Consider the following 25,363-nt stretch of genomic DNA (forward strand, 5'->3'; position numbering starts at 1 on the left):
TATAGGCTTTATATTTTGCTAGTCACCTCCCATCAAATTCTCTTATGCTATATTTGGATATGGATTTCTAAAGTGAAATGTAAAATAAACTGGTAAATAAATTATTGTTCTTGCTTGTTATTTTTGTCGCAAAATTAAGATGTATTTTTCTGAAATACCTATTTATTTTTTGATTTTCCAGGAATCCCCAATATGCTAGTCTCCACAATATTAGTACTCCCTTAGACCAAGCTGACATTTAGCCAGTGCCGTACCTGAGATTTTGGGGCTCTGACTCGAAATATAAAAATGGACCCCCGAACCATAATATACATTCAAATTTTATTTTTTATAATAAAATATAAAAAAATATTCATACCATATTAGAATAAAATCAAAAATTTTCTAACTAATCAATTAAAAACTACTCTCCTTGTAGTTTTGGAGACAAAAGTATCAATCAAATTTACATAATCAAGTTGTTCGAGTATTTTTTCTCAATAAATGCATAAAATCCTAGTTACCTATAACTCATTACAAGAGATTCTAGTTAATCATAATTGAGTTTATAAATTTAAATTATTAAATAAAATATAAATAATTAAACCCAATTAAATATATTTGTTGGGTCTTGATTTCAAACTATAAAATCAAATTTTTGGGAGGTGAGGAGTGAAAGAAAGGAGGAGAGAGAATTTGCCAGAGAAATTAATGTGTTCTACAGATTTTTTGGGGGGTGGGCAGAGATTTATACGGGGGAAAATGGTCATTTTGACATAGGGGTAAAATAGTAATTTTCTTTTCAAATTTATGGACCCCTTGAATTGGCATATTTTATAGGCCCTGAGACAATGGGCTCTTCAATTTGCCTATAGGTCCGGGCTGCATTTAGCTAAAAATTAGACAGTGTGACATGCTTTACAGTCGCAAAGTTACCTAGGTGCAGTAGTTTATTTTATATGTTTAGGAAGTGCTTATTAACTAAGATATAAATCGAAAAAAATGAGATATAGAAAGTATCTCGAACAAAAGTATTTTTTATTGTATTTATTAAATTTATGTAAAAAAAAGTCATGCGATTTCTTATTTTAAATTTTTCAGATAAATTTATCTCTTCTCCCTTCAGATAAATTACTTTAAACTTTACAGATATTATTTTAATATAATTTTATCTTATTTTAATAAATGCTATCTTAGTATTCTAGATGCTCTTTGTAAAAGAGATACGAGAGTAACAAAATTGCCACGGTTATAATTAGACATTGAGATCTATAGATTTTTTCTAACCAATCCGTACAAACAATAGAAATAAACTATGGCAAGATCCACTGATTGAAACTTTTTGCCTTTGTTCTGTCCTGCACCTCCTGTGAAGAGATATCTCTAAGAATTTTTTTTGTCTTGCTTAAACAATCTTAAGAATGTTATGAATTTTTGCATATGAAAAATTAAAAGAAAAGAAGAAATTATACGCTATAAAATTTGAGTGACATCTATTAAAAATAAAATGTTAGAGTCATTATTAAAATAATTTAAGGCATGTGAGAAAATCAATAAAAATATTAGTAAGCTAAGCAAATAAAATGGAGAAAATCTTTAACTAAAAAAGAGAGAGAGACAAAAAAAAAATTAGTGAAAAATCTTTAAAAAAAATATAATTACCTTATAAAGAATATGACCATTGATTGCGATGAGAAAAAGTCTAGAGTTCATGTAATTTACTACTTTTGATAGAATTAAGGTCTCGTGAGGAGTGTTGTTAATTAATCTTGAAGCCACTTGTTGAATTTGAACATAGAGTAATATGTGAACAAGATCAGAATGGAGAAAACTCAATAACATTAAAATTCTTTGAGGACTTTTTGTGGCCCCTTATTACACAATTCATTGAAAAACGAAAACTCAATAACATTGAAATTCTTTGGGGACTTTTTGTGACCCCTTATTACACATTTCATTGAAATACAGAGAACCAACTAAGAAATTTTAGAAGGAAATAAGTAAAGATAGTACTTAAATGTACCAAATCGAATGCGTTTTTGAGTCCTTAAATTGCAGAGAACCCAGATGGCCTCTGGAACCTGCAAGCATTGCAAACGGTTGAGTAGAATGATGGAGTTTTGTACTTGTCTTCCCCACCCATCATCGGCATGGGGACCCCTCTTTTCACAGGGCTAACATAGCTAGGCCTGTAAGTCTTCCCCAAAACCCCCTCAACAAGTTCTGAGAGGTTGAAGAATCTAAACTGTGTCTCTAGGTGAGCAAAAGCATCATCAGCGGGCAACTGGTAGTTGTGAACTCGGTTTTCTTCTTCCCCAATAGGTCTGACCCTCACAGCCATCTCCACCAGCCCAGAAACTTTCACTCTTACATTGTTAGTGTCGTCAGTTCTCTCTACTACCACGTCTCTGTCCTCAGTGCTAATCTTCCACTCTGCGTCCCCATCCACAGGGATCTGAACCTCATGGCCATCCCACTTTACGAGAAGAGCATCGACACTGTCATCCCAGTGAGAGACTCTTCTTGCTGCGAGGACAAGGGTGTGTGTGTCAAACATGACTGAGAGTGCTTGAACCCAAGTGAAGTCACGAGTCCTTCCCTGGGGGCGGGATCCGATGAAGTGAGCATTGATGTGAAGGCTGTCATCGGATACAATGGCAAAGTCGCCTCCTTTTGCTCCATGGAAGTAGAACATTACACCGTCACCGCCAACAAAGCGAGGGTCATAGCAAAGAGAACCATACCCATCACAGTTTGCTTTCCTCCCTGCCAGAAAGATGAAGATCAACGACATTTTTCAAATGGGAAACAAGAGGATGGAATATGGTATGTGGATATAGTTTGAGAGCTCTTACATCTGCAAGTGGCTTCACACTTGCTACTACAGTCAATCCTGCATGCCTTTTGCTTCTTGTTCTTCTTAGGCTTCCTCTCCGGGCACTGTGCTGGACATGCAAGGACCTTGTTGTAGCAGGCTCCTTTGGCTTCACATTGAGCTTGTTGCTGGCCATATGGTGTTAATTCTTTCAGCATTTTATAATGGGTCATATCCTTATCCTTGGAAGGCTTCTTCTCCTTGTCCTTTCCATTCTTATTGTCCTTTTTGTTGTTGTTGTCATTTCCATGGCCATTGTTGTTGCCTTTGCCTTCGCCGTTGTTATCATTTCCATGGACATTGCCGTCGCCGTTGCTGCCTTTGCCTTCGCCGTTGTTATCATTTCCATGGTCATTGCCGTTGCCATTGCTTTGTGCATGAACAAAGATGGCTTCCGTCGAGATGAATAGCACTACAAGTAGAACAACAATCAATGACCTTTTGTTATCCATCTCTCTGCAGATTTGGATGTTGCTCTTCTTCTTCTTCTTCTGTTGGTTGTCTAATACATATGGAGGGAACGTGGATTCAGTTGGGTTGAAGAGGAGCCCTATATAATGGTGTGGGTAGGGGTGTAAAGGCCTAGAATTTAGGCTCAAGTCTTGTGACCTTGCTTCATCCAGTGTATGAATGACTTTGACCAGACGGCTGTAGATACCTTCCAAGTACACAAATCTCAATGAGCTTAATTTTGACCTGCTTTTGTTTCATGGTTTTGGGGAACAATTCAAGCACAGGGCATGAATATTAAAAGAGCTAGTGGTTAGAGAACAGTTGTCTTTGCTTGCAACGTTGAAAGCACATTCCCATCCTAGTATAGATTTGAGAGGGGTAAACTACAAATCTATGTAATAAATAATAGTATAACTTGCTGAACTGTTGAAGTATTAACTTCTTGTACCCTTGGATACTAATTTAAGAGTAATAAATAATTTTACTTAGCAACATTGCCTCCGTACCACGTGAAGCTATTCGCATTGCTTGCTTCATAATTTTATTATTAATTAAACTACCATGCTAGTGTGAAGCCACCATATATGTAATCCACAAGTTTATGTGGAAGAATGCCAATGAAGATAGCCTCTGCTGCTGTATTAATTAAGGATTATTAAGATGTGTCAAAAGTTGGTACATATTGACAATGAGTTTTCATCAGATAACCCACCCTTCTTCCATTCCCTTTTTTGAGTTTAAATGATTAAGAACATATTTTTTTTACTGTTTTTAAATTATTTTCAATTTTTAATTTTTAAAAACAGGGAAAACTTATTTACTTCCATATTTTTAAAACTGTATTTTCAAAAATAAAAAATAAATTTATAAAAAAAATTCAAAATAACAAAATGATTTTGTCTGTTTTTATCACAAATACTTTCAAAATTTTCAAAACTCGAAAAATACTATAGATAAAAAGAATGTATTTCTAATAATCTCAAAATAAATATTTAAAATATAAAACTAAAAATAAACTCAAAACTAAACCATGAAAATTACAACCCCTAAATTTTACTAACCCTTATTTCATTGATTCTCTTTTTAGCCCCAATCTTCATCCCCATCTTGTTTGTTTAGCAAATCCACCCTAAAATATAAGAGTTGGCAAATACTTATTGCCTTTTTTTGACCGACAAAATGATATTGACTCCTTTTATATTTTCTAAATTATATATAAAAAAAAAGAAGCTAAAAGTACTTGAATAAGCAAGGCTCACATGCTTGCAGCCAAATGGTGGGGGGGGGGGTTTGTTTCAAAAGGAACCACGAATTCAATAATGGCCATTTTTCAAGTCAAGGGAGAGACAGACAACCCTTGCACATATGGGATTCCCTGTTAGATAGATCCTCCCTCCATTCTTCAGATTTCAGCATCCTTTAATTACCAACTCAAACTTCTCACCGGCCCATACAAACATTAAGGTTGATGAAGCGTGCGTTACTTGAGGCTTCATCTTCTCCACCATTAACGCCAACGCCAAGTGATGCTCTTCCCTTTTGGCTTTTTGTTTCCTTTGCTTTGTGCAGCGATGCCCTTTTGGGTGTCTTGCATCTCACCTCACTACCCAATGGCCAATGCCACATGCCTTTGGCTTCCCAATCTACGTTTCTCATACTTTTTTTTTTTTTTTTGTATATTTCAAACTCAAAACTTTTTTTTTTTAATGACTCGGTGATCGAATTTTGTCCACCTAGTCTCGAAAAAGACCAACCTTCTCCTTTGATTCGGTCTCTGGATAAATTGGATGTAGATTATAAACTCTCAAGCATACATACTGTCAATCCTTACTAAATAAGACATTTTTGCTTTTACCAAAAGTTAATCCTCCACCACTTCTTAAGAAATTTGAGAATTTTATCACTTGCGCCATACTTTGAAGGCTCAAACTTATTTATATGTATAAGAAGTGTGACTTGTGTTATGTAGTCTAAAATTATATTTTATATTTGAAGTTTAATTTTTTATTTGTTAAATAAAATATTATTAAAATTAAAAAAAAAAAACCCAACTAAACACCAAAGGAAATCAATGCTTTATAAATTGAATGTTAAATTGGTCATTGAAAATTGCTGTCAAAATGGGCCGGCCCAATTAGATGAATCGAGGTATGTTTTTTTTATTAATTTTTTGAATATTAAAAAATGTAACAATAATTTGAGATATTTAAAAACAGTCGATGCCCAGTATTTGAATATCACTTATCGTGTTGCTAATATATGGATTTTTTTGTAATTTAAATATTTGAAATTGTGTTTTATTTTATTTTCATCATAAATTTATGTATGTTAATAACTTAATCTTCTTGTTGTACAAACTTTTTCTATTTATAGGATAATTTATTTTACTTAATATATTTTAAATTTATTAAATATTATGTAATTGATTTTATTTTTAAAAATATATATAGGTATTCATTAATATATATTTATTTATAATATAAAATAAATCTCAATTCAACCATGATATAACTACTGAACTGTCATGTTTTTAATTCAATATCTCAATCTGATTTTTTTGAATATTAAGAGCAATGATAAAAGGTACAAATTTAAAATAAGTAAAAAAATATTTAAAATTTGAAAATGTGATGATGAAAATGTTAGATATTTATATTTAATATTTAGATAAACTAACCTTACACCCCAAATACTATCTAGATTTTATATTTTCTTGAATCAGTCTTAAATCTTGGGACACTCTCTTAATTATTAACAATATTAAATAAATTGATCGTACACCACCACCTGAATTTTATTTTTTTGTTAAAAATGTCCACGACAACCCATATGCAAAAAACAACATTAATTAAATTAAATTAAATAGAGATTAGAGATCATTTTAACTTAAATTGTTTTGAAAAACACTATCTCTTACAAAGGAATATCCTAACTATTTCAAGAAAGTTGCATGACTAATTTGGGAAAAAATAAAATATTAGGGGTATATGATCAATTTATTTAACATTGATGGTAATGAATAGGGTGTTATAGCTAATTCAAAAATGTTTAAGAATTTATTTGTCAAAATATAAATGAGTATTTTAAGACAAAAATTCAAAGTTTAAAAGATATACAATCAATTTGTTCTTAATGTAATAATAATTTGGAAGCAACCCTAAAAACAAAAATGATAAAAAAAATAAATAAATTAATAGATCTAACTTTGCTTTATATATTTTTTCAATAAATTATAATGGTGAGTGTGATGTTTACCTTAATTGCATAGAGTATTCTCATGTTTAGAAAATGACATTGACCTCCACTTTTATTAAAAATAAGTTAAATTATAATTTTACCCTTTTTTTTTCTCTCTTTCTCTCTCTAATTATAAAATAATCATATAAAAATACTAGTTGTGACTGATGACATTATCTATTGGTTGAACCATGAAAGGAAAAATATAAGGGAGAAAGAAATAAAGATAAATAAATTAACAAAATAAATAAAGAAAGAAAAAAAACGTATAATATATATATGTTTTTGTTCTTGGTGTGTAGCTGTAGCTTTTAGGAGAAAAAAAAATTATAACATTAGTACTAATAGTTGGATTGTAACAAAGATTTCTACGAAGACTTATCCTTCTAGGATTTGAACTCCCCCATCCCTTGCAAAGAATCAAGTTTTCTAAATTGATGGTATTGCTAATCAAAATCAAATGCCTAGTTTGTAATACAAATTTCAAAGATTTTTTTTACATGATTATATTGGTGGTGTGTATTGTTTCAATCACACCAAAATCCTTGGGAGTGTCGTAGATTTAGGAATCGCCAAAATTAGGGGATCATCAAATGGGCCTCATCCGAGCTTGGCAAGTTTCGAAGTTAGTCTGTGAAATACAAATCTATAGTTTGCATTGAATGGACAGATTAAAAACCTAACCCATGGCAACATGATTTTGGAGTTTATAGGCGTCACAAGGTTGCCCTCTTGCCCGTATCTAATCCAACACTGCTTTAGGAATTGAAACCTGATTTGATATCAACAGAGTTGTTTGCTTCTATGTTTGTTGCATATTTGATTCATTATCTTCTTTGAATCATCTGGACTACCCTCGTAGTCCTCATCCCTACCCCTATAACTGTTACGACAGTTGAAATCGCCAACTTTGGACGAATTGATGAATATGGTAAATTATTGATTCAATGTTTAGAAGGAAACAATTCCATATTCTGCTAGAAATTTGGATCATCAAGCCAAACAAATAACCATATGAGATCATTGAAAGTCGAAGTCTAGTTACATGATCATTTACATGAAGAATATATTTGTGTCAAAATTTATTTACTAGATAACTTTTAAATCTAGAAAAAAAATAAACGTCAATCATCAGAGAGAGATTTACTTATCATAAGTAATTCATTGATCATTCCAAACAAATCGTCGATTGAGAAGTCACATCTCGCTCTAAATTTTATCAATCCCTAATCTTATCTTTAGATTCAATCCAACATATATTTTTAAAACATTCTCAAACTCTAACCCTATTCTTAGATTCATAAGATTTCTAAATATTATAGTAATCATTACTATCTTAAATATTTTAAAGGAAGACATGGAGTGAAATATATTTATTAATATTTAAATCATTTAAAAGTAAAACATATTATAAGAGATTAATCTAATGTTATGTCTAGCCAAATTAAAACATAAGTCACTTGTTCTATTGAGTGTCAAGTATTAAATATTTAAATTTATTAAAATATCCTAAAATTTATTAAATCCACAGTAATTTTAAAATTTAACCTCACATACCCAAAGAAAATAAATTATTGTACTGCTACATCCCTGCCGCTGATTGGTTTAATTTAATTTAATTAAATTAAATAAATGCTTTTAATTAACGTTATTTGTGACAGAATATATTACATTAAATTTAAAAAGGTTTAAAGACAAGTTTAATATAATAATAATAATACGATTGTCCTGTTGGCGGAAAGAGAAGTATTCGGCTTGCCACGTCAGGGGTAGAACATGCCACGTGTCATCTATTGGAAGTTCTAGCACGAACACGACCCACGCCACGCCCGGCCCGCTCCTTGTCAGGAAAAAGCCTCCTGCGTCCGTATCCCTCGCGATGCACTCGTACGCACAGTATCTCTTCTGTCTCGGCTCTTTCTCGTTCCCACCCCTTCTCTCGCATGTCGCTTCCCATTTTCAAATCCCATCCCTCCGCTCCAGAATCTCCTTCTAGGGTTTTTCTCGCTCCTCGCCGCTGCTGCAATCCAAGTCTGGACACCCAATTTCCTCTTTTCTCCATCTCGAAACGATGTTTTGATCCATTTTTTCGCCTAGTGATCTGGAGTTAGGGTTCTTAATCACTTTCCTTATGGAACAAATGTGGGTGAAGCTAATTTCGATTCCCTCTTATTTGTCAATATATATGCATATGTTGTTGAAGTCATAGATACTGTTCGTTCTCCTGTTTCCTTCAACTTTCATGGGATTCCTAATGTTATCTCTCTCTCTCTCTCTGTTTTCCATAAATGGCGGTATAGGGGGAGGCGAGGGCTGAAGATTATCCTGATATAGTTCTTTATGGTGGAGCCGTCGCGATGTTAGCGTTGAGCAGAAATGGCGTCAATGTGATCTGTTGTTTCCTTCTTTTTGCTGAATGGCATCCACTCGAATAGCTGAGCAGACTGGGGCTCGGGCCCGTGGAACTTCGTAAACTAGGTTGGCATCTAGAAACTGTGCATGTTTATACCCAATTCAGTACACGAGCACAAATAAATGCATGTACTGTACTAAATTTAGTTTGTTCTTCTTTTATGGGGAATTAGCTGGACAGCCAGTTTACCTTCCCCGTGTTTGGAATTAGGATTAGTGGAGGTAAAAGATTAGGAAGGGAAAAAGAAAATCAGAATGAAGGAATTGGATATCTATTTTTTTTTTTTGGTCAGATTTATCTATTTTTGGGTTTCATCAATACATATATGAAAAAAAGAACGAATTTAGAAGTATTTTACTTTCATTCAATCCTATTCTCAAACAATAAATTATCTTCTCTTTTCATGTTTGACTTGATTTGTGTCATGGAAAGGTATTTTTCCCCACGCAATTGCTCCATGTGTAGGAGCATTGTTGTCTTTACGTTTGATATTAATCCAAGGTGTTTTGTTCAGGTTTTGCCATCGAGTTTGTTGGTTGCCTCTGTAAATTGTAATTTCTCACTTCAAAAATTGAAGCTTCTCATGGTTATTACGAGCTATTTTGCAAACGTGACTCAAATGGGCTGCTGTAGCTGTTTTGGATTTGCCTTGTCAAGACGATCTGACAGTTTAGTTGGGCCTGATGCACCAATGGGCAATAACTTGTCACAGGAGCTTTTGTTGGATGAAGACCTAGAAAATGAGGATAATTGCTCATATAATGGTGATATATCTGATTCTGGACATGGAGATGATGGTGATATGAGAAGCCCAACAAAATCTTCAGAAGATATTCTTCTCTACAGAACTCAACGTGGATTGATTTGTAGGGAATTCCCTGTTAAGGATACCCATAAACTTGTTCATTCAGAGGTAGTGAGGGAATGCCTTTTAGCTTATACTAGTTTTTTTTTTTTCAATTCATGCTTTGCTCCCTTTTTGCTATCTGTTGTCCGTCAATGCATTTACTTCTCTTCATATATGCTTTCATGGTTGTAAAAGTACCAAGACCAAAGCCAACTAGTTAAGTTTGGAACATGGAAGGTTGCCATCGAGATGCTACTAGGCTAAAGTGGTTTTAAAGAATAAAAGTATCTCACTTGATGGAAACCCAAATCTGATTAACTGGATAGATGTGGTGTAACATAAAGATTAAATGGTCTGCTACTATCCTACTTCTTATGGTTTCCAATATTGTCATGCCTCTGAATGCTATTATGCCTCCAATTTATTTATAGGGTCATGCATGCAGCTTTATGCCACTAAGAACTTCAAAATGATTTTGTTTGTTTCGCTTTCCAAATTAAATCGATTGACTAAGGACTATATTTTGGAAGTACTTCTAAGGTGCACCTGGGAGTGGTCTTTTTATATTGTTTTCTTTTCAATTCATATAGTAAAGATTAAGATTGCTCCATCCCTATCATACATGAATACCTCTAGCTTTGTGTGTGTATTGTCCAATTGGAATAGTATTCTCTGAGCCGGTCTAATTAGAGTAAAGCATGTAACTTCATGCTTCCAGCTTCTTGTGGTTTCGTGAACAGTATTTTATAATGCAGGTAGTTTTGAAGCTCAAGCATTGAAGCCTGAATCTATGTCAAATTGATTGGTATTTTTGTTAATGATGCCTTCTGCATAATGCTTTCTTCATTGTTATGAAATGAATGTGACTATTTCCCCACATTTTACTTGGTTAATAAAATTTATTCATTGAAAGGGCTTCTTTCTTTGTATCACTTTCATCAAGAAGAGTAGTTTCCATGTTTCAACATTTAAATTATAATGGAGTAGGATCAACTGCATGAGTTCTAGCTCACCAATCATTTCTGTATGATGTGTCCTCTGGAATGCCTTTATAACTCATTATCATACCTAATAGACTCCTGCCAAGTTTTTCTTGGTCTTCCTCGATGCTATTAAAATTTTTTGCTATGTTTCTGTTCTCTACTTTTATTTTTCTTTAATACCCTAGCAAATTGTTTTGCTGCTTAATTTGTTTAGAAATTATTGATCTCTAAAAGCATAGAACAAAGATTGTGAGCTACTGCCAGTTTTTGTGCAGTTTCTGTTATTAATGACTATCATGAAGGTGCAGTTGAACAAATACAAATGGGGAAATGCATTTCTTAAATTTGAATAGGCACGTAATAGTAAATCTTGTACTTTTAGAGGCTTGCCACATTCATCATGTTTGAATCTCGTCGAAATCTAGATAAAAAGGTTGAAAGGGATAAGCTTTAAATATGTACATTAGCTACCATTCCTCTAGTCCACATTTGAAGAAACTATAATGTAGTAATGGTCTGAAAGAATAATTATTCTATTAGATGGCACCATTATTTTTATGTATTTTATCAGTAAGATGCCTTTCTATGTTTTAAATTTTGAATTATCTAACATAAGTATTTAATGTGCAAAATAAATAATAAATAATACAATCAGGGAAATTGCATAAGTTTAATTTATGTAAGAGAAAATATGAAACGTGTTTTTAGAGGCTGCATGATGCTTCACTTTTTTGATTTGCAGCTATCTAGATAAATAGAGAAAGAGATGGCTTTGAATTTCTTAGGCTACCATTGCTGATGCTGATGTCCGCATTTGAAGAAAACAAGTTTGTCTTATACTGTTGAATTTTCCACACTTGAGAAAAGAAGTTTGTCATTTCATGTTTCAACCTTTGAATTTCAGCATATTAAGCCTTAATCTCACTAGGTTGGGTCAACTGGATGAATTTTAGCTCGGCAATCATTTCTATCTATTGCCATTTCTTGTGCTAGGCCCTTATAATTAATACCACACCTAGATTCTCCCACCTAGTTTTGTTGGTCTTCCTCTAGGCTACTGAAAATTTCCATATTGCTTTTTTCTCTACTTTTTGTTTTGTTTCATCCACAAGAGTATTTCTTTGTTTTTGGTCTGTTGCTGAATAATTTGTTTAGAGCTATCCATCGTTGAAAGCATGGCACAAAAGATTGTCAACTGTCTTTGTATGCTGCTGTTTCTGTTTATTAATGCCTATCATGAATTTGTTTTTGTCGTAGGCCTATGAACCATAATGTCTTCCATGGTTATCAAATATTGATGACTATTATAGGTTATGATTTGGTTCAGTTACTAATAGTTTAATTAGACAATTTTAGGGACAATAACTATAAAGAATTCAAATGATGATAATTGCTCGTGTTTTCTTTGTACTTTCTCTTTTCTTACATAATTTGTTGGTTTGTTAGGTAACTTGTTATGTATAGATCAGGATTGTCTACTCTAGAATAATTGCCTGGCAATTTTCATGTGTATGCCATTGCTAGTTTGTCTATTTGCCACTATATTATCTGGGTTATTATATTTTGTGTCTGCTGTTGCACCAAAAGTCTGTTGGTTAACCTTACATATAGGAATGTTGACATTTAAAGTTGATGTTCTAGTATGAATGATTATTGTTAATTTTTGGGTTATTCAACATTTAAGGCTTGATATGTTGGTCTTATTTGGGTTATTCATCAGGATGAAAATGGTAGCAAGATGATTAATCAATATGTTCGTGTATGCAAAATTGGTTCTGGTAGCTATGCAAAAGTGGTAAGCATACGTCTTTATGATATTCTGTATATTTTCACTTGCTCCAGGTTGCTATTCTTTAATCTTGTGGCTTGATAATGGGGCAGGTTCTTTACAGAAGCAGTGATGACGGGAAGCTTTATGCAATTAAGGTAGTATTTTCACCATGCTGGAACTTGTGGATTGTTGAATATACCTGTGTTGTTTAAGGTCATTAGAACTTTGTAGTCCATGCCTAGCTTCTTAGGTGAAAAATGTCTTCTTACTCCAGGAGAATTTTTTCTGCTTTTACTAAATAGGTTTTTATCAATGAGGGGATATAGTGTTTGAATATGCTATTTATCAGCATAAAGGCATATTATTTTTCTTTTCTTTTATACTTAAGTTATTCATAACAATCGTCTCAAGGTACTTTTGAGGAATGAATTGCCTGATTTAGATTGAATCTCATTTCTTGATATTCTCAACAAACCATACGTAAAAGTTTCAGGTGATCTCATCATTTGTTCACTTGGTATCACCTTGGATTAATTAATTTCAATTTGGAAGTAAATTTGCTTTCATTGGTATCTAAAGGTGGACGAATGAGACTAAAGAAGTTGGTCCAAGATCATAGTGATGATACCTTGTGGTTAGGGTCTAGGAGGGGTCTGAATTGAGTGTATGTTAAGTTCAACAAATTTTAATATTTTCTTTGAATCTTGTTTATAGTTTGGTGCCAAAATATGATTTGTAACATGCAAATATGCAACAACAGTTAATGCAAGTTTGCAAGAGAGAATTATAGTGATCCACTTTTTCTATACCTTTTTCTACTCTACTAGGCAAAACCCACCTTGTGAACCACTGCCAACCCATCCACCAAGGTTTTCTCATAAGTTCACCCAAAAAACTCGATTGCATTCACCTAGATTTGTTCAGGCTCTAAGAAGCCAACAACCTGAAAAGAAGTTTTGATATAGATATTACAAACCCTAGCTCACTCTTGGGACAAATATAAATATGAAGACCAAATAGGTACAAAGCAACAATGAAAGATCAATAAATACTATACAACGCTGATTTGTCAAGGCTGTAAAGATGCTTTCTACTAGATGGGTCTTGCACCAAGATACAAGATGGGTTGGTGAAATGGGTAAATTGTTGGCAGAGTCTGGATATGAACTTTGGTACTCAGGCAAAGATCGTGTAGGGAAATGAGGGGAGATTATTTTGGATAAGACTTTAAAGGATGGGTAGTGGATGTCAAAAAGAGAGTAATGGACAATGTTATTTCAGTAAAAGTCATTCTAGGAGAAGAGACTACGAATATTATCACATATATGGTTAGTATATAGGGAAAGCGAATATGAATATTTAATGCCATCCTTAAATAAAAAAGGATGCCCCATTGGAAAAAGAGCACATTAGTGCCTATTTAGAAGAATACAAGAGAAGCTTAAAAGTAGTGAAGATTATGAAATGATAAAAAAAAAAGCCACATGATTGAACTTTAGGATAGGGTAATTAACCAAAGTTTAAGAAGAGAAACTAAGGTCTCTATAAACCAGGTTGGGTTTGTGCCTGGAATCTGTCTACTTATTGGAAAGAACTAGAGATAAACAGAAATATTTGCATATGGTATTTATAAACTTGGAAAAATCCTAGTACAATATACCTCAAGAAATTTTGCACAAGGTGTTGGAGAAGAAAGGAATATTTTGAGGGCAAATTATCTTCAAGCAGAAACATGACTTGTGGTGGAAATACTGAGGCTTTCCCAATTACAATTGAACTACATGAAGGATCTGCTTTGAGTTCTCACCTCTTTGCTCTTGTTAAGGATAATTCATAAAACACATCCAAGTATGTTATTTGCAGATGATTTGTCTTGACTCTTGATGATGAGACAAAAGTGTGAATAATAAACTTGAATTATGGAGAAACACCTTAGAATCCAAAGGTTTTAAACTAAGTTGGTCAAAGATCAAGTTTGTGGAATGTAAGTTAAGATATAGGTGTGGATGATGGTATTGTGAAACTTGGAGACCAAGTTTCTAGGAACAAAAAGATCATTTTAATATCTTAGATTAATTGTCCCCGCGCCCACTGGGGAAATAATCATTGTGGGATGGTTAAAGTGGAGAGGTGCTTACAACACTTTATGCAATCGTAAAATCTCTTCAAAGCTAGAAGGGAAGTTTTATTGGATGATTGTAAGATCAACTTTGTTGTATGGCTTAGAATGTTGGCCAATTAAGTGCCAATATCTGCAAAATATGAGTGGTGCTAATATGTGAATGCTATAGTGGATGTGCAACCATACAAGAAAAGACAAAAGAAGAAATGAGATCATATGTAATAAGGTTGGGAGTTGCGTCTATAGAAGATAAGACGTGGGAGGCAAGATTGAAATGGTTTGGAGATGTAAGAAGAAGATTGATAGAAGTACTTGTGAGGCAAGTGGATGAAATGGAAGAAATTTGTAGGGAATAAGGGAGGGGAAGACCAAAGAGAACTTGGTAGGAAACTCTTAGACAATAGACATGATATAGGACATGATGGCCTTATAGAGGATATGACCATGGATAGGGCTAATTGGAGATCTAGAATTTTTGTAGCTGACCCAACCTAATGGGATTAAGGCTTGTCGTTGTTGTTCTTTGGTATCTAATGGGATATTAACTGCATGGCATTATGAAATTGAGATTACAGGTTCAATTTCATATCTATAATGCATTCTTTAAATTATTATGGTATTGCAAATAATTGCGTATGTCCAATTTCTAACTTGCAGGCCTTTCACAAGTCTCATTTGTTAAAACAGCGAGTTGGACCTCGTGAGACTGCCATGAATGATGTTCTTCGTGAGGTATTTGCTTATGTTGTAATTTAACTTGCATAATTTTTCATGAACTCTATCTAACATGTCAACATGGATGGTATAACTGGAAGCTTTTTAAGGTGGTTTACGTATTGGTTGGATAAGGACATTTAATTTAACGTGTTGAGAACTTGTAGCAGATAACTATAATTCTCATACTCTCTTTCATGGGCTTCCTTCTCGTTGTCAATGAAAGTGTTGGGTGGATTAGATAGATCATGTTAGCACTGCTTCTTCTGTTGTTACCATACACAAAATCAAGATTTAGAAAAGTTTCAGAATACAGAGCATGTGTGATTCTGGAAAATATCTACAATAATTTGGAGCAGGAAATACGAAGAATCTGATAAGTAGCAGTGATTTTTACAAAAACATTTATAAAAAGGAAAAAAGAAAAAATTGAAAATGTGCATGCTTCTTTTATAACCATCCTAAATAATTTTTGGGTAGGTTTGACTATTGAAGAAGAAAGGTAGATTTTAAAAGCATGAAAGTTGCACAAGATATTTGGGAAAGGATGAAAAAGACTCTTGAGCATCACTGAAATATGTAGGATATATTTGGTATTCATCCATTTCATAAAAACATTGGTATGAATCAGAGAGGTTTTTTGAAAAATTGAATAGTTTTTGTTCCGGTTGTGATACAGAGATGGTATATATACTCTTTCTGGGTTTTCAATCTATTAAGCATATACTACTATCATATGTGCTTATATTCTTGGACAGTTCTGTCCTCTCATTTATCAGTTGCTAAATGTGTCAATTCTTTTGCTTTGCAGGTTTTGATTATGAAAATGTTGGGCCATCCTAATATAGTTAACCTAATTGAGGTGATCAATGACCCTACCACAGATCAGTTCTACATGGGTATTTCTTGCAACTTTATTTGATTTTCCTCTCCCGTCTTGCCTTTCTTGTGCATATGGTCATTCACTTCTTTTGTTTGCCCAGTTCTGGAATATGTGGAAGGCAAGTGGGTCTGTGAAGGTTCTGGTTCTCCACATGGCCTAGGAGAAAGCAAGGCACGAAAATACTTGCGGGATATAGTGTCTGGGTTGATATATCTCCATGATCATGTGAGACCAACTTACTGTACTTGTCTCTTTCCAACATGTGGTCCCTCTATTTGCTCTTTGCTATTGTCATTTGCACATCCTTGTGTGGTCTATAGTATATTTAATTGGAAACATATACTCCAAGAAAAGAAATTATCTTTTAATTACGTGGTAATATTCAAGTCAACTTTTCTTTGTGCAATTTTACTTATTGTAAACTGTGTTTTGAGAATTGGACCAGTCAAAATTAGCTCAATTCATGGAAAAACAGTCGGCCGTCATTTTCTTTTTTGGGCAGGAACTATGATTGGACTGATGACTGGCTGAATCAACCATGTCCAGCTTGTTAACCAACCAAGGCTTTTTTTTTAAAAAAAAAACCTTTTTATTTATATTTAAATGTTAGAAAATATAATAAAAATTTGAGATATTTGAAAGGAGTTGATGTCTACTATTTGAACGCCATCTATCATTTTGTTAATACATGGATTTTTTTTTAAATTTTTTTATTTGTAATATAAATATTGAATCTTGAGTTTTATTTTATTTTCATCGTAAATTTGTGTTAATATTGCTATATAATTTTTTTCAAATTTTACAACAATGGTAATACACTTTTAAATTTATTAAGTATTATGTGATAAATTTTATCTTTTTAAAATTTTTATATTATGTTTTAATAAATCTATTTATTTATTTCATAAAAGTACATCTTGGCCTGACCGCTGAACCATGAACCTCTATCTGTTATGATTTGATACCCTGATCTGGGTTTTTTAGCATTGATTTTGAAGATAGTGTACAGAATTTCCCAACTTAATTCTAAAACTAGTAGCGATGTCATATCTCATATTGTGGATCTGGATTCTAGATTTGATACATATGTATTGCATCCTGTTGGCTTGTATAATCACTTGAAATTTTAAGTAAATTTAATCCATCATTGTTTGTTACTACCTGAAAGCAACAAATAATTGTTCAGATTACTCATGTTTTATGAATGGTTTTCTTGCAACATCATGAAGTTTTATACTAAGTTTTAACTGTTATAAAGAACAGTTATACTAGCATGTGTCACTTGTAGTGGTTAGCGGATGCACTGTCAAATCTTGATTGGCCAGTTTCCTCATTGAGAAGCTCAAAGTGTGCCAGATTTTTTTGTAAAAATAAAATACTACAATTTTAAAACTTAATTTAAAAAATACTACAGTTTTTAAACTATTTGTAAAAATACTACAAAATTTTTCCATGTGAGCAACAATGCCAACATGAACTGATTGAGTGAGTAAAACTCGCTTTCATGAGGAGCGATTCTCACAAGTGCAAAGCACACGGGTCTATTCTGAAGTGCAAAAGTGCTCTGCATTTTTGCAATGTGGGAACTCTCTCCCATGAGGAGTGAAGTGTACTTGGTAAAAAGAAGTGTTGTTAATTTGAAAATTTTTGTAGTATTTTTATAAATAGTTTGAAAATTGTAGTATCTTTTAAATGTTTTAAACATGTAATATTTTTATAAAAAATACAAGCATACCAGCTTGTCCTATTTTGGCTGGATTTTATGCTTTGCTGAGAAATGCCTGAAAAAGAAATGCCGATTAGGAATGTTTCTAGAAAGCCCAAATTTCATATGTTTGAATTATAGCTGATGTCTTCGGCTGTGTGGGATCTGTTAGTCTTTTTATCTTGAATTGTGAAGGGTGTTTCAGTTTTCATATCCATTTCATAGCATCTATCAATTAATGCTGCTGGATTGTACCCATTATACTTTTTATTTAAACATTCTATTCATTGACATATCCAGACACGATACTAAATCACATTTGTGTTGCAAATTTTATCACTATAAAGGATGAATATTCCACTGATCATGTTATGTAGCCTGTTTAAATCAATATTCAATTCTGATTTGCCTGTCTAGGCCTTCTCACGACACTAAATTATCTGTGCTGGACTTTTGTCTTTCCTCAACAGAATATTGTACATGGGGATATTAAACCTGATAATCTTTTGGTCACTGCTGCTGGTACAGTGAAGATAGGTGATTTCAGTGTCAGCCAGATTTTTGAGGTACTGAGCTCTTCTATAAACTAGACTTTTATTAGAATATTAACATGTATGCATATGTTCTTCTCTTGTAATAGTATGAAGGACATTGAAAATGAAACTATCATTTGTTTCTTCTTTCTTTTCTTTTGTTCCCTTTATTTCATAGTGTTAACACTATCAGGAACCCTAATGTTCTATAAAGGGCTTCCTTATTATTTTTGTATGGCAGTTAAGTAGCTGGTTGTACCTTCTGTAACACCCGGTGTTATGAGTGTTTAAGGGTAATAAAGAATAAATTAGGACTAGAGGCATTTGGGATTTTCCAAAAATGCCCTTGAGGAGAAAAAGGGATAAAAAGGAAATTTAAGGCTTCTTGGAAAGGACGATTTAGTAAAATGGATAAATTTGCCATCAAGGGTAGTTTGGTAATTTGAAAAATAGCTCCATGTTGGGAATTTAATCGGTGAGAAATTTCCCTAATTTTAGTTTTGGATATATAGAGATATTAAAGAAATAAAGGATGGCTAATCAAGTGTATGGATGACACTTGACAAGATCTTATTAAAAGAGAAGTGAGATTTAATTAAAAGAAACATAAAATGGGTCATTCTTGCCTTCAATGAGAGCCATCATTATGTTGCATAAAGAAAATGCAAAGGAAAATAGAAAATGGTCATGCAATTATTGTTGAAAATGGGAAGAATTAAAATAAATGGGAGAAATTAAAAGTTCAAGATGGATCCAATGGATGAGATTTGGTCTTGGAATGAGAATTGATCCAAGGGCCACAAATGAGTCTTGAAAGTTGGCATGGATTGCCAACATAATTGAAAAATTAATTTTAAAGGATTAGAATGGATGGTAGAGACCATTCTTGGGTAAGAATCGAGGGCTAAGATGATGTTTTCTTTAAGCACATGGATTGTGCTTCTTTGAAGGGTAGAGATTCAATCTCTATTTTAAATCCATAGCTAAGATTAAAGTCTTTTTAACCAAGGATTGTGTTTCTTCTCAAGGGTAGAGATTGAATCCTATGAGATCAAAGGATGAGATTAAAGTTTATTAAGCACATGGATTATGCTTATAGTGAAGGGTGGAGATTGGTTCTCTCAACCCAATAAGATCCAAGAGTTTAGATTAAATTTTGGAATAGAAAAAAAAAAATAAAGAATAGAGAAATTGGAGTAATATAAATTAGAGGAAGGAGTAAGAGGACAAATTCCTTTGGCCGTAAGTGGGATTAGAGGAGGAAGAAGAAAGACTAAGTAAGAGGTAAGCTCTAGTGTTCTTGAGAAAGGGTCTTCTTTTCCCCTCATTTAGCAACCTTTATTTTTCTTATGATCTAAGGTTATTTTTTTCCTAAGGTGATTGGAATCAAAGAGAATCTTGGAAGGTTAGGGCTTGAAGCTCCAAGAAGAAAAGAGGTAAGGAATGACCCCAAGGGTGGTGGTCTTGCATGCATTGGTAAATGTTTTCTTTATGAGTTGCATGTAGTGGTTAACACTTGCAGGATATGTGTTCTAGTGTACCTATGGCCATATGGAGGACTAGTGTTGTGGGAATGGTTGGTTGATGCCTTAACCTATGGAGGTTATGAGGGCATGGAAGACTAACCATTTTGCATTACATGCTCTCTCATTCTTCATTTACTTATGCATTGCACCCTTACTGAGCAATGGCTCATAAGGTCAATTTGACCTCTTTGTAGGTGGGGAAACTTCAAAAGAAAAGAGTATCTCGGAAGGCTAATGGCTTTGAGCATGGAAGATTTAGTTTGTGTAGCCTATGTGTTTTGGATTGTGATGTAAGGTTAAGTTGTATTTCATTTTGATTGATGTGTATGATTACTTGATGTGAGAGAATGGAGGAAAACTTTGATGTTTTGGAGGTATTTTGGGGTATATTGAAATTCTGAAAAATATGTTAAAAAAAAAAAAAAAGGCCAAGATGCTGCTGCTGCCAGCTGGTGTGCGCGCAGGCGGTCCGTGCCTGCGGCCGGTCAACGCGTGCGTCTCGTGCACGCGGCAGGCGCGCTGTGGGTGGGCAACTGGTGCTGCTGCTGCTGCCCATTTGTTGCTGTTTTTCGGTTTTTCCTTAATTGCTGGAATTTCTGGATTAAAAATATATTTTATAAATAAATAAATGGGGATTTGGGCCCAAAAAATATTTATTAAATTAATGTAAAATTTGAAGCATTTTGGAAAGAAATTCCGATCTTTTGAAAAATAAAATAAATGAGTATTTTCCTTGAATTTGGGAAAATGGAGGGAAAAATTGGTGTTTGAGTTCCAAAAATTTACTTATTAAATGATGGAAGTTTGATATATTTTGGAAAAATAAATGGAGGTTTGGCTAAGGAGAAATTGATTAAATTTAGAAATTGATTAAATTTTTCAAAGGGGAGATTAACCCAAATATTTTCTAAGGGAATTTAGGAGTGAGAAATGGGTTAATAATTAGGCCAAATGTATTTTTCTAATAATTAAGGCCTTGAGCTATAGTGAAGTAAAGTGAGTTGTGGTTTGGTTGTTTCTTGTTGAGTCCTGGGTAAGTCATCCTTAGCTCATCATCATAAGCTAGAAAAGGGTGACGCTCACCAAGGTTTCGGGTTTAATTCTGCGAGGTCTTTGATATTCTGTTCCCCGAATCCTTGAGTGAGGAGAAGGGAGGGGCGAAGCCTAGTTCCTACCTAGGGCGTTTCTCATTGAAACATAGCCCTTCTTTTTATTATTACCTTGACATGTGAGTAGTTTGGTTGATTATTCACTAGTGACACCTGTGGTGGGAGGGGTGTTACACCTTCAAGCTGCTGTTTGGGTTGTACCCTGTAAATTGGCTTGGTGCCAACTTCACACTGCAGCTGGGATTAGTATATAAGCAACTAATCCATCCTAATAAGAATTATCGAGAATTTCCAGTCATTTCAGATCAATCTCTCTCTCTCAATTTCTCTCCCTCTCAAACCTTCTTTCTCTATCGCTCCCTCCATTCTTCTCTCATTTTCTCCCCCAAATTCTTTCCCAATTCTCATCAATTGAAGAGAATTGGTTCCATCAGGTTCAAGTTCCTGACAAACACCTCTTTGTTAGCTTCTGTTCACAATGATTTTCTCTTTCTAAAATCAGGAATAACAATTAGCACCTAAACATATCCAAGAAATTTGAGTTCATCTTATAAGCAATTTGCCAATCATAGACTTTGCAATGGCTGTAACTTGGTTAAATAATCTGGTAACTTTATGTTGAATTGTCTAATAGGCAATATTTAAGTGTACTAAATGAATCAATTAACTTGAGCTTCTAAGGAAGAGACTTACCTGAGTCAAGCCAGAGAGAAAATGATTCAAGTTCACTAATGTAGTGGAGCAATTTATTTTTTATCTAAGCTTCAGTGAAGTATACCACAGAGTAGTAATGGGCTTGGTTGAACCTCTATAATTATTGTTGTGATACTTAAAAAAGGGCTGATAACAAGTTTCATTACTGACCTTAATATGACTTGATCTTATGTTTTTGCAGTTATGCTAACAATACCAGTTGATGTTTTACTTGCTTTTTTGTGTTCATCCCTATTGCATTAATAGATTTTGTTGTTGAAGTATGAACTTTGATATTAATATTGCAATGTCATTGATTAAAAACCATATTTGAGAATTAGGTAATTACGGAGGTGTGTTTCCAGAATGAAGAGAAGAATGGCTACCAGTTGGAATGGTTGTGAAACTGAATATGGATAAAGGGAAACAAGTGAGACAGAGGAAGGGGGATTTTTTACTTTGCTAATATAAGATCTTGAGAGCACTATTGGTTTCCAAGCATTGCAGATAAGATAGTTTTCACTGACCATGGAACATCCCAAATACAAATTGAGCTTTAACTTTGTTACATTTATTTTATTTCAGCTTGATATTGATAATGCTCTGGTAGTTGAATGGTCAAGAGGCTGGGTCAGCCATTTAATATGACTTGTAAGGTAGAGGTACAACAACCATTTGTGAATGCAAATTTTTTTTTAGACTGTAGCTTCAGAGTTTTATGTTTTAGCAGGTATTCTAACTTTAGGCTACCTCTGCGCAATTTAGCACACATACAGAGGGATATATATCTAGCCTACCTAAAGTTGTAACTGTTATATGGCATACATTTGAGTTCTAACACTTGCTGGTTGCGTCCTCTGAATATATTAGAATGGTGAAAATCTGGATGTTCACCTCCTCCTTTTTCTAACCATTTGCTATAATAAATTGCCTTTTTAACCCATATATCCAGTCATTTGTTGAGACATCCTACAATTGTTAAGAAAATGCATTTGAAGTTCCTGGAAAATTTGATTGTTCCATCCACTTGTTGGATATTCTTCTCTAGGAAGTTTACCCATACATATGTGTGAATGCTAAATTCATCATTGACACTGGGGACTTCATATTGGAAGTGCTTTTGTTGACTTGACGAACAATTGTTTTGGCAAAAAAGACTGGCAATTCAGACTATGTTCAAGTATTTCAAGTAACAAAATAGTTAGTAGATGCTGTGGTGAAATGCTATCAAAATTCTTTCTGAACCTTCTTGGAGTAATTTTTAAATATTTATGAAAGGTGGTCACATATTTTTCTCTCTTTAATGTGAAACAAAGGTTTAACATTAAAAGTGAAAGGAACTGCTTAAATTTAGTGCCCATCATTTTCATGTTTTGAACCTATTTGCCATCTGTAGTAGAGAGTCGGAAACTTCATATATTGGCAAGGCATGATATTTATTGCAAATCCATTAATCTTTTATGAGAGGACGTTGTTTCTCTGTTTGTGCTTGTTTTTCTGCTGCGATCACTAGGAAATATTATTACTGGTTGCCTTACTCTCTGTTTGATTTGGCTTTCATATGCAGGATGATAATGATGAGCTTCGTCGTTCTCCAGGGACTCCTGTTTTTACTGCACCGGAGTGCTGTTTAGGTTAGTTTCCTGTGGGTTTATATATTTTCAAAATTTCAAGCCCAAGGTGCACAGATTATGTTAACCACCCAGATTGCCTTTATGTCCTTAACAGGTTCAAAATACCATGGAAAAGCTGCTGACACATGGGCAGTCGGAGTTACTTTGTACTGTATGATATTTGCTAAATACCCATTTCTTGGGGACTCTCTCCATGATACATATGACAAGGTACTGTGGATGGCTCATATTGCTGGATGAGTAATTATCTGTGGATTTATATTTATCATTCTTCTTGTTAATTTTGTCACTTTATAATGTTTATAGTAATGACCAGTACCACAATACTTTGGCAATGTGATAATAAAAATTATAAGTAAAATTTCATTTTATTATGTTTAACTGTTGTTGATCTAAACGGAGAACAAATGCTTTTCTCAGATTGTTAACAACTCTTTATCTCTTCCTCGTCGTATGAACCACTTGCTAAAGGAATTAATAGAGGGTTTACTCTGCAAAGGTGAGTTCCTACCAGCTTGGATCTTTTACTTTTCTTCCAGCAGGTACTTTATAGGCTAGAAATTTGCATATTTTGCACTCTCTTTTCATGTTGAAACACTTGGTTTATGCAGATCCAAGTCAGAGGATGACATTGCAGGCTGTTGCAGAACATCCCTGGGTAATTGGAGGAGGAGGACCTATACCTCAGTACTTGTGTTGGTGCAAGCGCAGTAGGTTGCAGAGGGAAGGGTGTAGTGGGAGCAGAAGAGATGATCAGGCTCATAATGACACCGTTCTTTGAATTGTTGGATTTGGATTTTTGTAGTCATAATTTGAGGTTTTGTTTGGCTCCAACATGGAAGTACATATCTGAAGAACTACCAGAGGAAGAAACAGAAAAGAGTAAAAAAGGAAAGCCATATAAGTAAAGAGTTAAAAGGATGAGGGATGTTAGAAGTGGTTGATTTGCCAACCAGAACTGTAGTTGACACCAAGCATTAGGTAGGTGGGATGCCGACTAGGATATGGCCTGTTCGCCGCGGACCAGTCCTTTTCAGTTTTTAGGGTGCTAGAGATCAGATATTGAGGTGCCGATATGAGTCCTTTAGTTTGCTCCCAGCTGGGTGTCACTTTGTGTAGTAGTCTAGCCTTGTTCTTGTTCATTTACCATCAAGAAAACTAGTTTCCAGAGCTTCTTGTTGGACACTTCGATATGTTAGATCAGAGGCATATTGTGGTACAGTTTTCAGGTGCTTGCCATTCAGTTCAAATGCTTAAATTGTCCAATCATGCTGATTGCCGTCTATCCGTTTTATATGCCAAAATGGTGTCATTGTGTGCAAATGCATGAAATGAGAGTGATAAGGCGGAATAAAGTGACGGTTCTTTTGTTGATTATTACAACAGGGAATGGTAACTAAATCACTGTTCTGTTCGAAGGAGATAAGTGGAACTTTTTTTATTTTTAATCTCCATTGATTGGGATAGGATGGAATATTGCTAGAAATGGAACTGACATTTTTATTCTCAGTGTTTGTTCCTGTTAAGTTGTCAGAAGGGGATGTGTAGCTCGTGAGCAACATATTATTAGTTGATCTTGAGATCAAATTTCTTCGACAAAAAAATCCGATCTAAAATTATTCTAATTTATGCAACAATAAGAAGGGTTTCTTTTTCTGTCTCTCCAACCAACACCATATTTTAATTTTTTGTTTCTTATTGTTGATGTATTGGACCATGTGTTCTTCTCTCTTGTACACTCTTTTTTCTTGATTTATAAAAAAAAAAAAGACTATAAACATAATAATATTTTAGTAATACTTTTATCGATATAATTTGCTTCAATTATTTGTGTCTCAAACAAATAAGTGTATTGAACCCACATCATTGAGGCCAGTCACTATCAT

At 33.8% G+C, this 25,363-nt stretch overlaps 2 protein-coding genes across 2 annotated transcripts; one reads left to right on the top strand and one right to left on the bottom strand.

Annotated features, from left to right (window-relative positions):
* Window positions 1–1,801: 1,801 nt before the first annotated feature.
* LOC127812473 (uncharacterized) lies at window positions 1,802–3,368 on the bottom strand. Its single transcript, XM_052352873.1, has 2 exons — window positions 2,835–3,368; window positions 1,802–2,745 (listed from the first exon to the last, which is right to left on the bottom strand). Exons 1-2 carry the CDS (start codon window positions 3,304–3,306, stop codon window positions 2,027–2,029), a joined length of 1,191 nt encoding a protein of 396 aa, XP_052208833.1. The 5' UTR covers window positions 3,307–3,368; the 3' UTR covers window positions 1,802–2,026.
* A 5,034-nt stretch (window positions 3,369–8,402) lies between these two features.
* Window positions 8,403–24,760, top strand: LOC127813403 (serine/threonine-protein kinase GRIK2-like). The gene is made up of 13 exons (XM_052354361.1): window positions 8,403–8,686; window positions 8,845–9,022; window positions 9,472–9,870; window positions 12,508–12,582; window positions 12,669–12,713; window positions 15,338–15,412; window positions 16,206–16,293; window positions 16,378–16,502; window positions 18,453–18,548; window positions 23,411–23,477; window positions 23,572–23,687; window positions 23,898–23,976; window positions 24,089–24,760. The coding sequence occupies exons 3-13, from the start codon at window positions 9,541–9,543 to the stop codon at window positions 24,256–24,258; spliced, it is 1,266 nt and encodes a 421-aa protein (XP_052210321.1). The 5' UTR covers window positions 8,403–8,686; window positions 8,845–9,022; window positions 9,472–9,540; the 3' UTR covers window positions 24,259–24,760.
* The last annotated feature ends 603 nt before the right edge of the window (window positions 24,761–25,363 follow it).

The sequence above is a fragment of the Diospyros lotus genome, chromosome 1, assembly GCF_014633365.1.
Source record: "Diospyros lotus cultivar Yz01 chromosome 1, ASM1463336v1, whole genome shotgun sequence".
Classification (NCBI taxonomy): Eukaryota; Viridiplantae; Streptophyta; class Magnoliopsida; order Ericales; family Ebenaceae; genus Diospyros; species Diospyros lotus.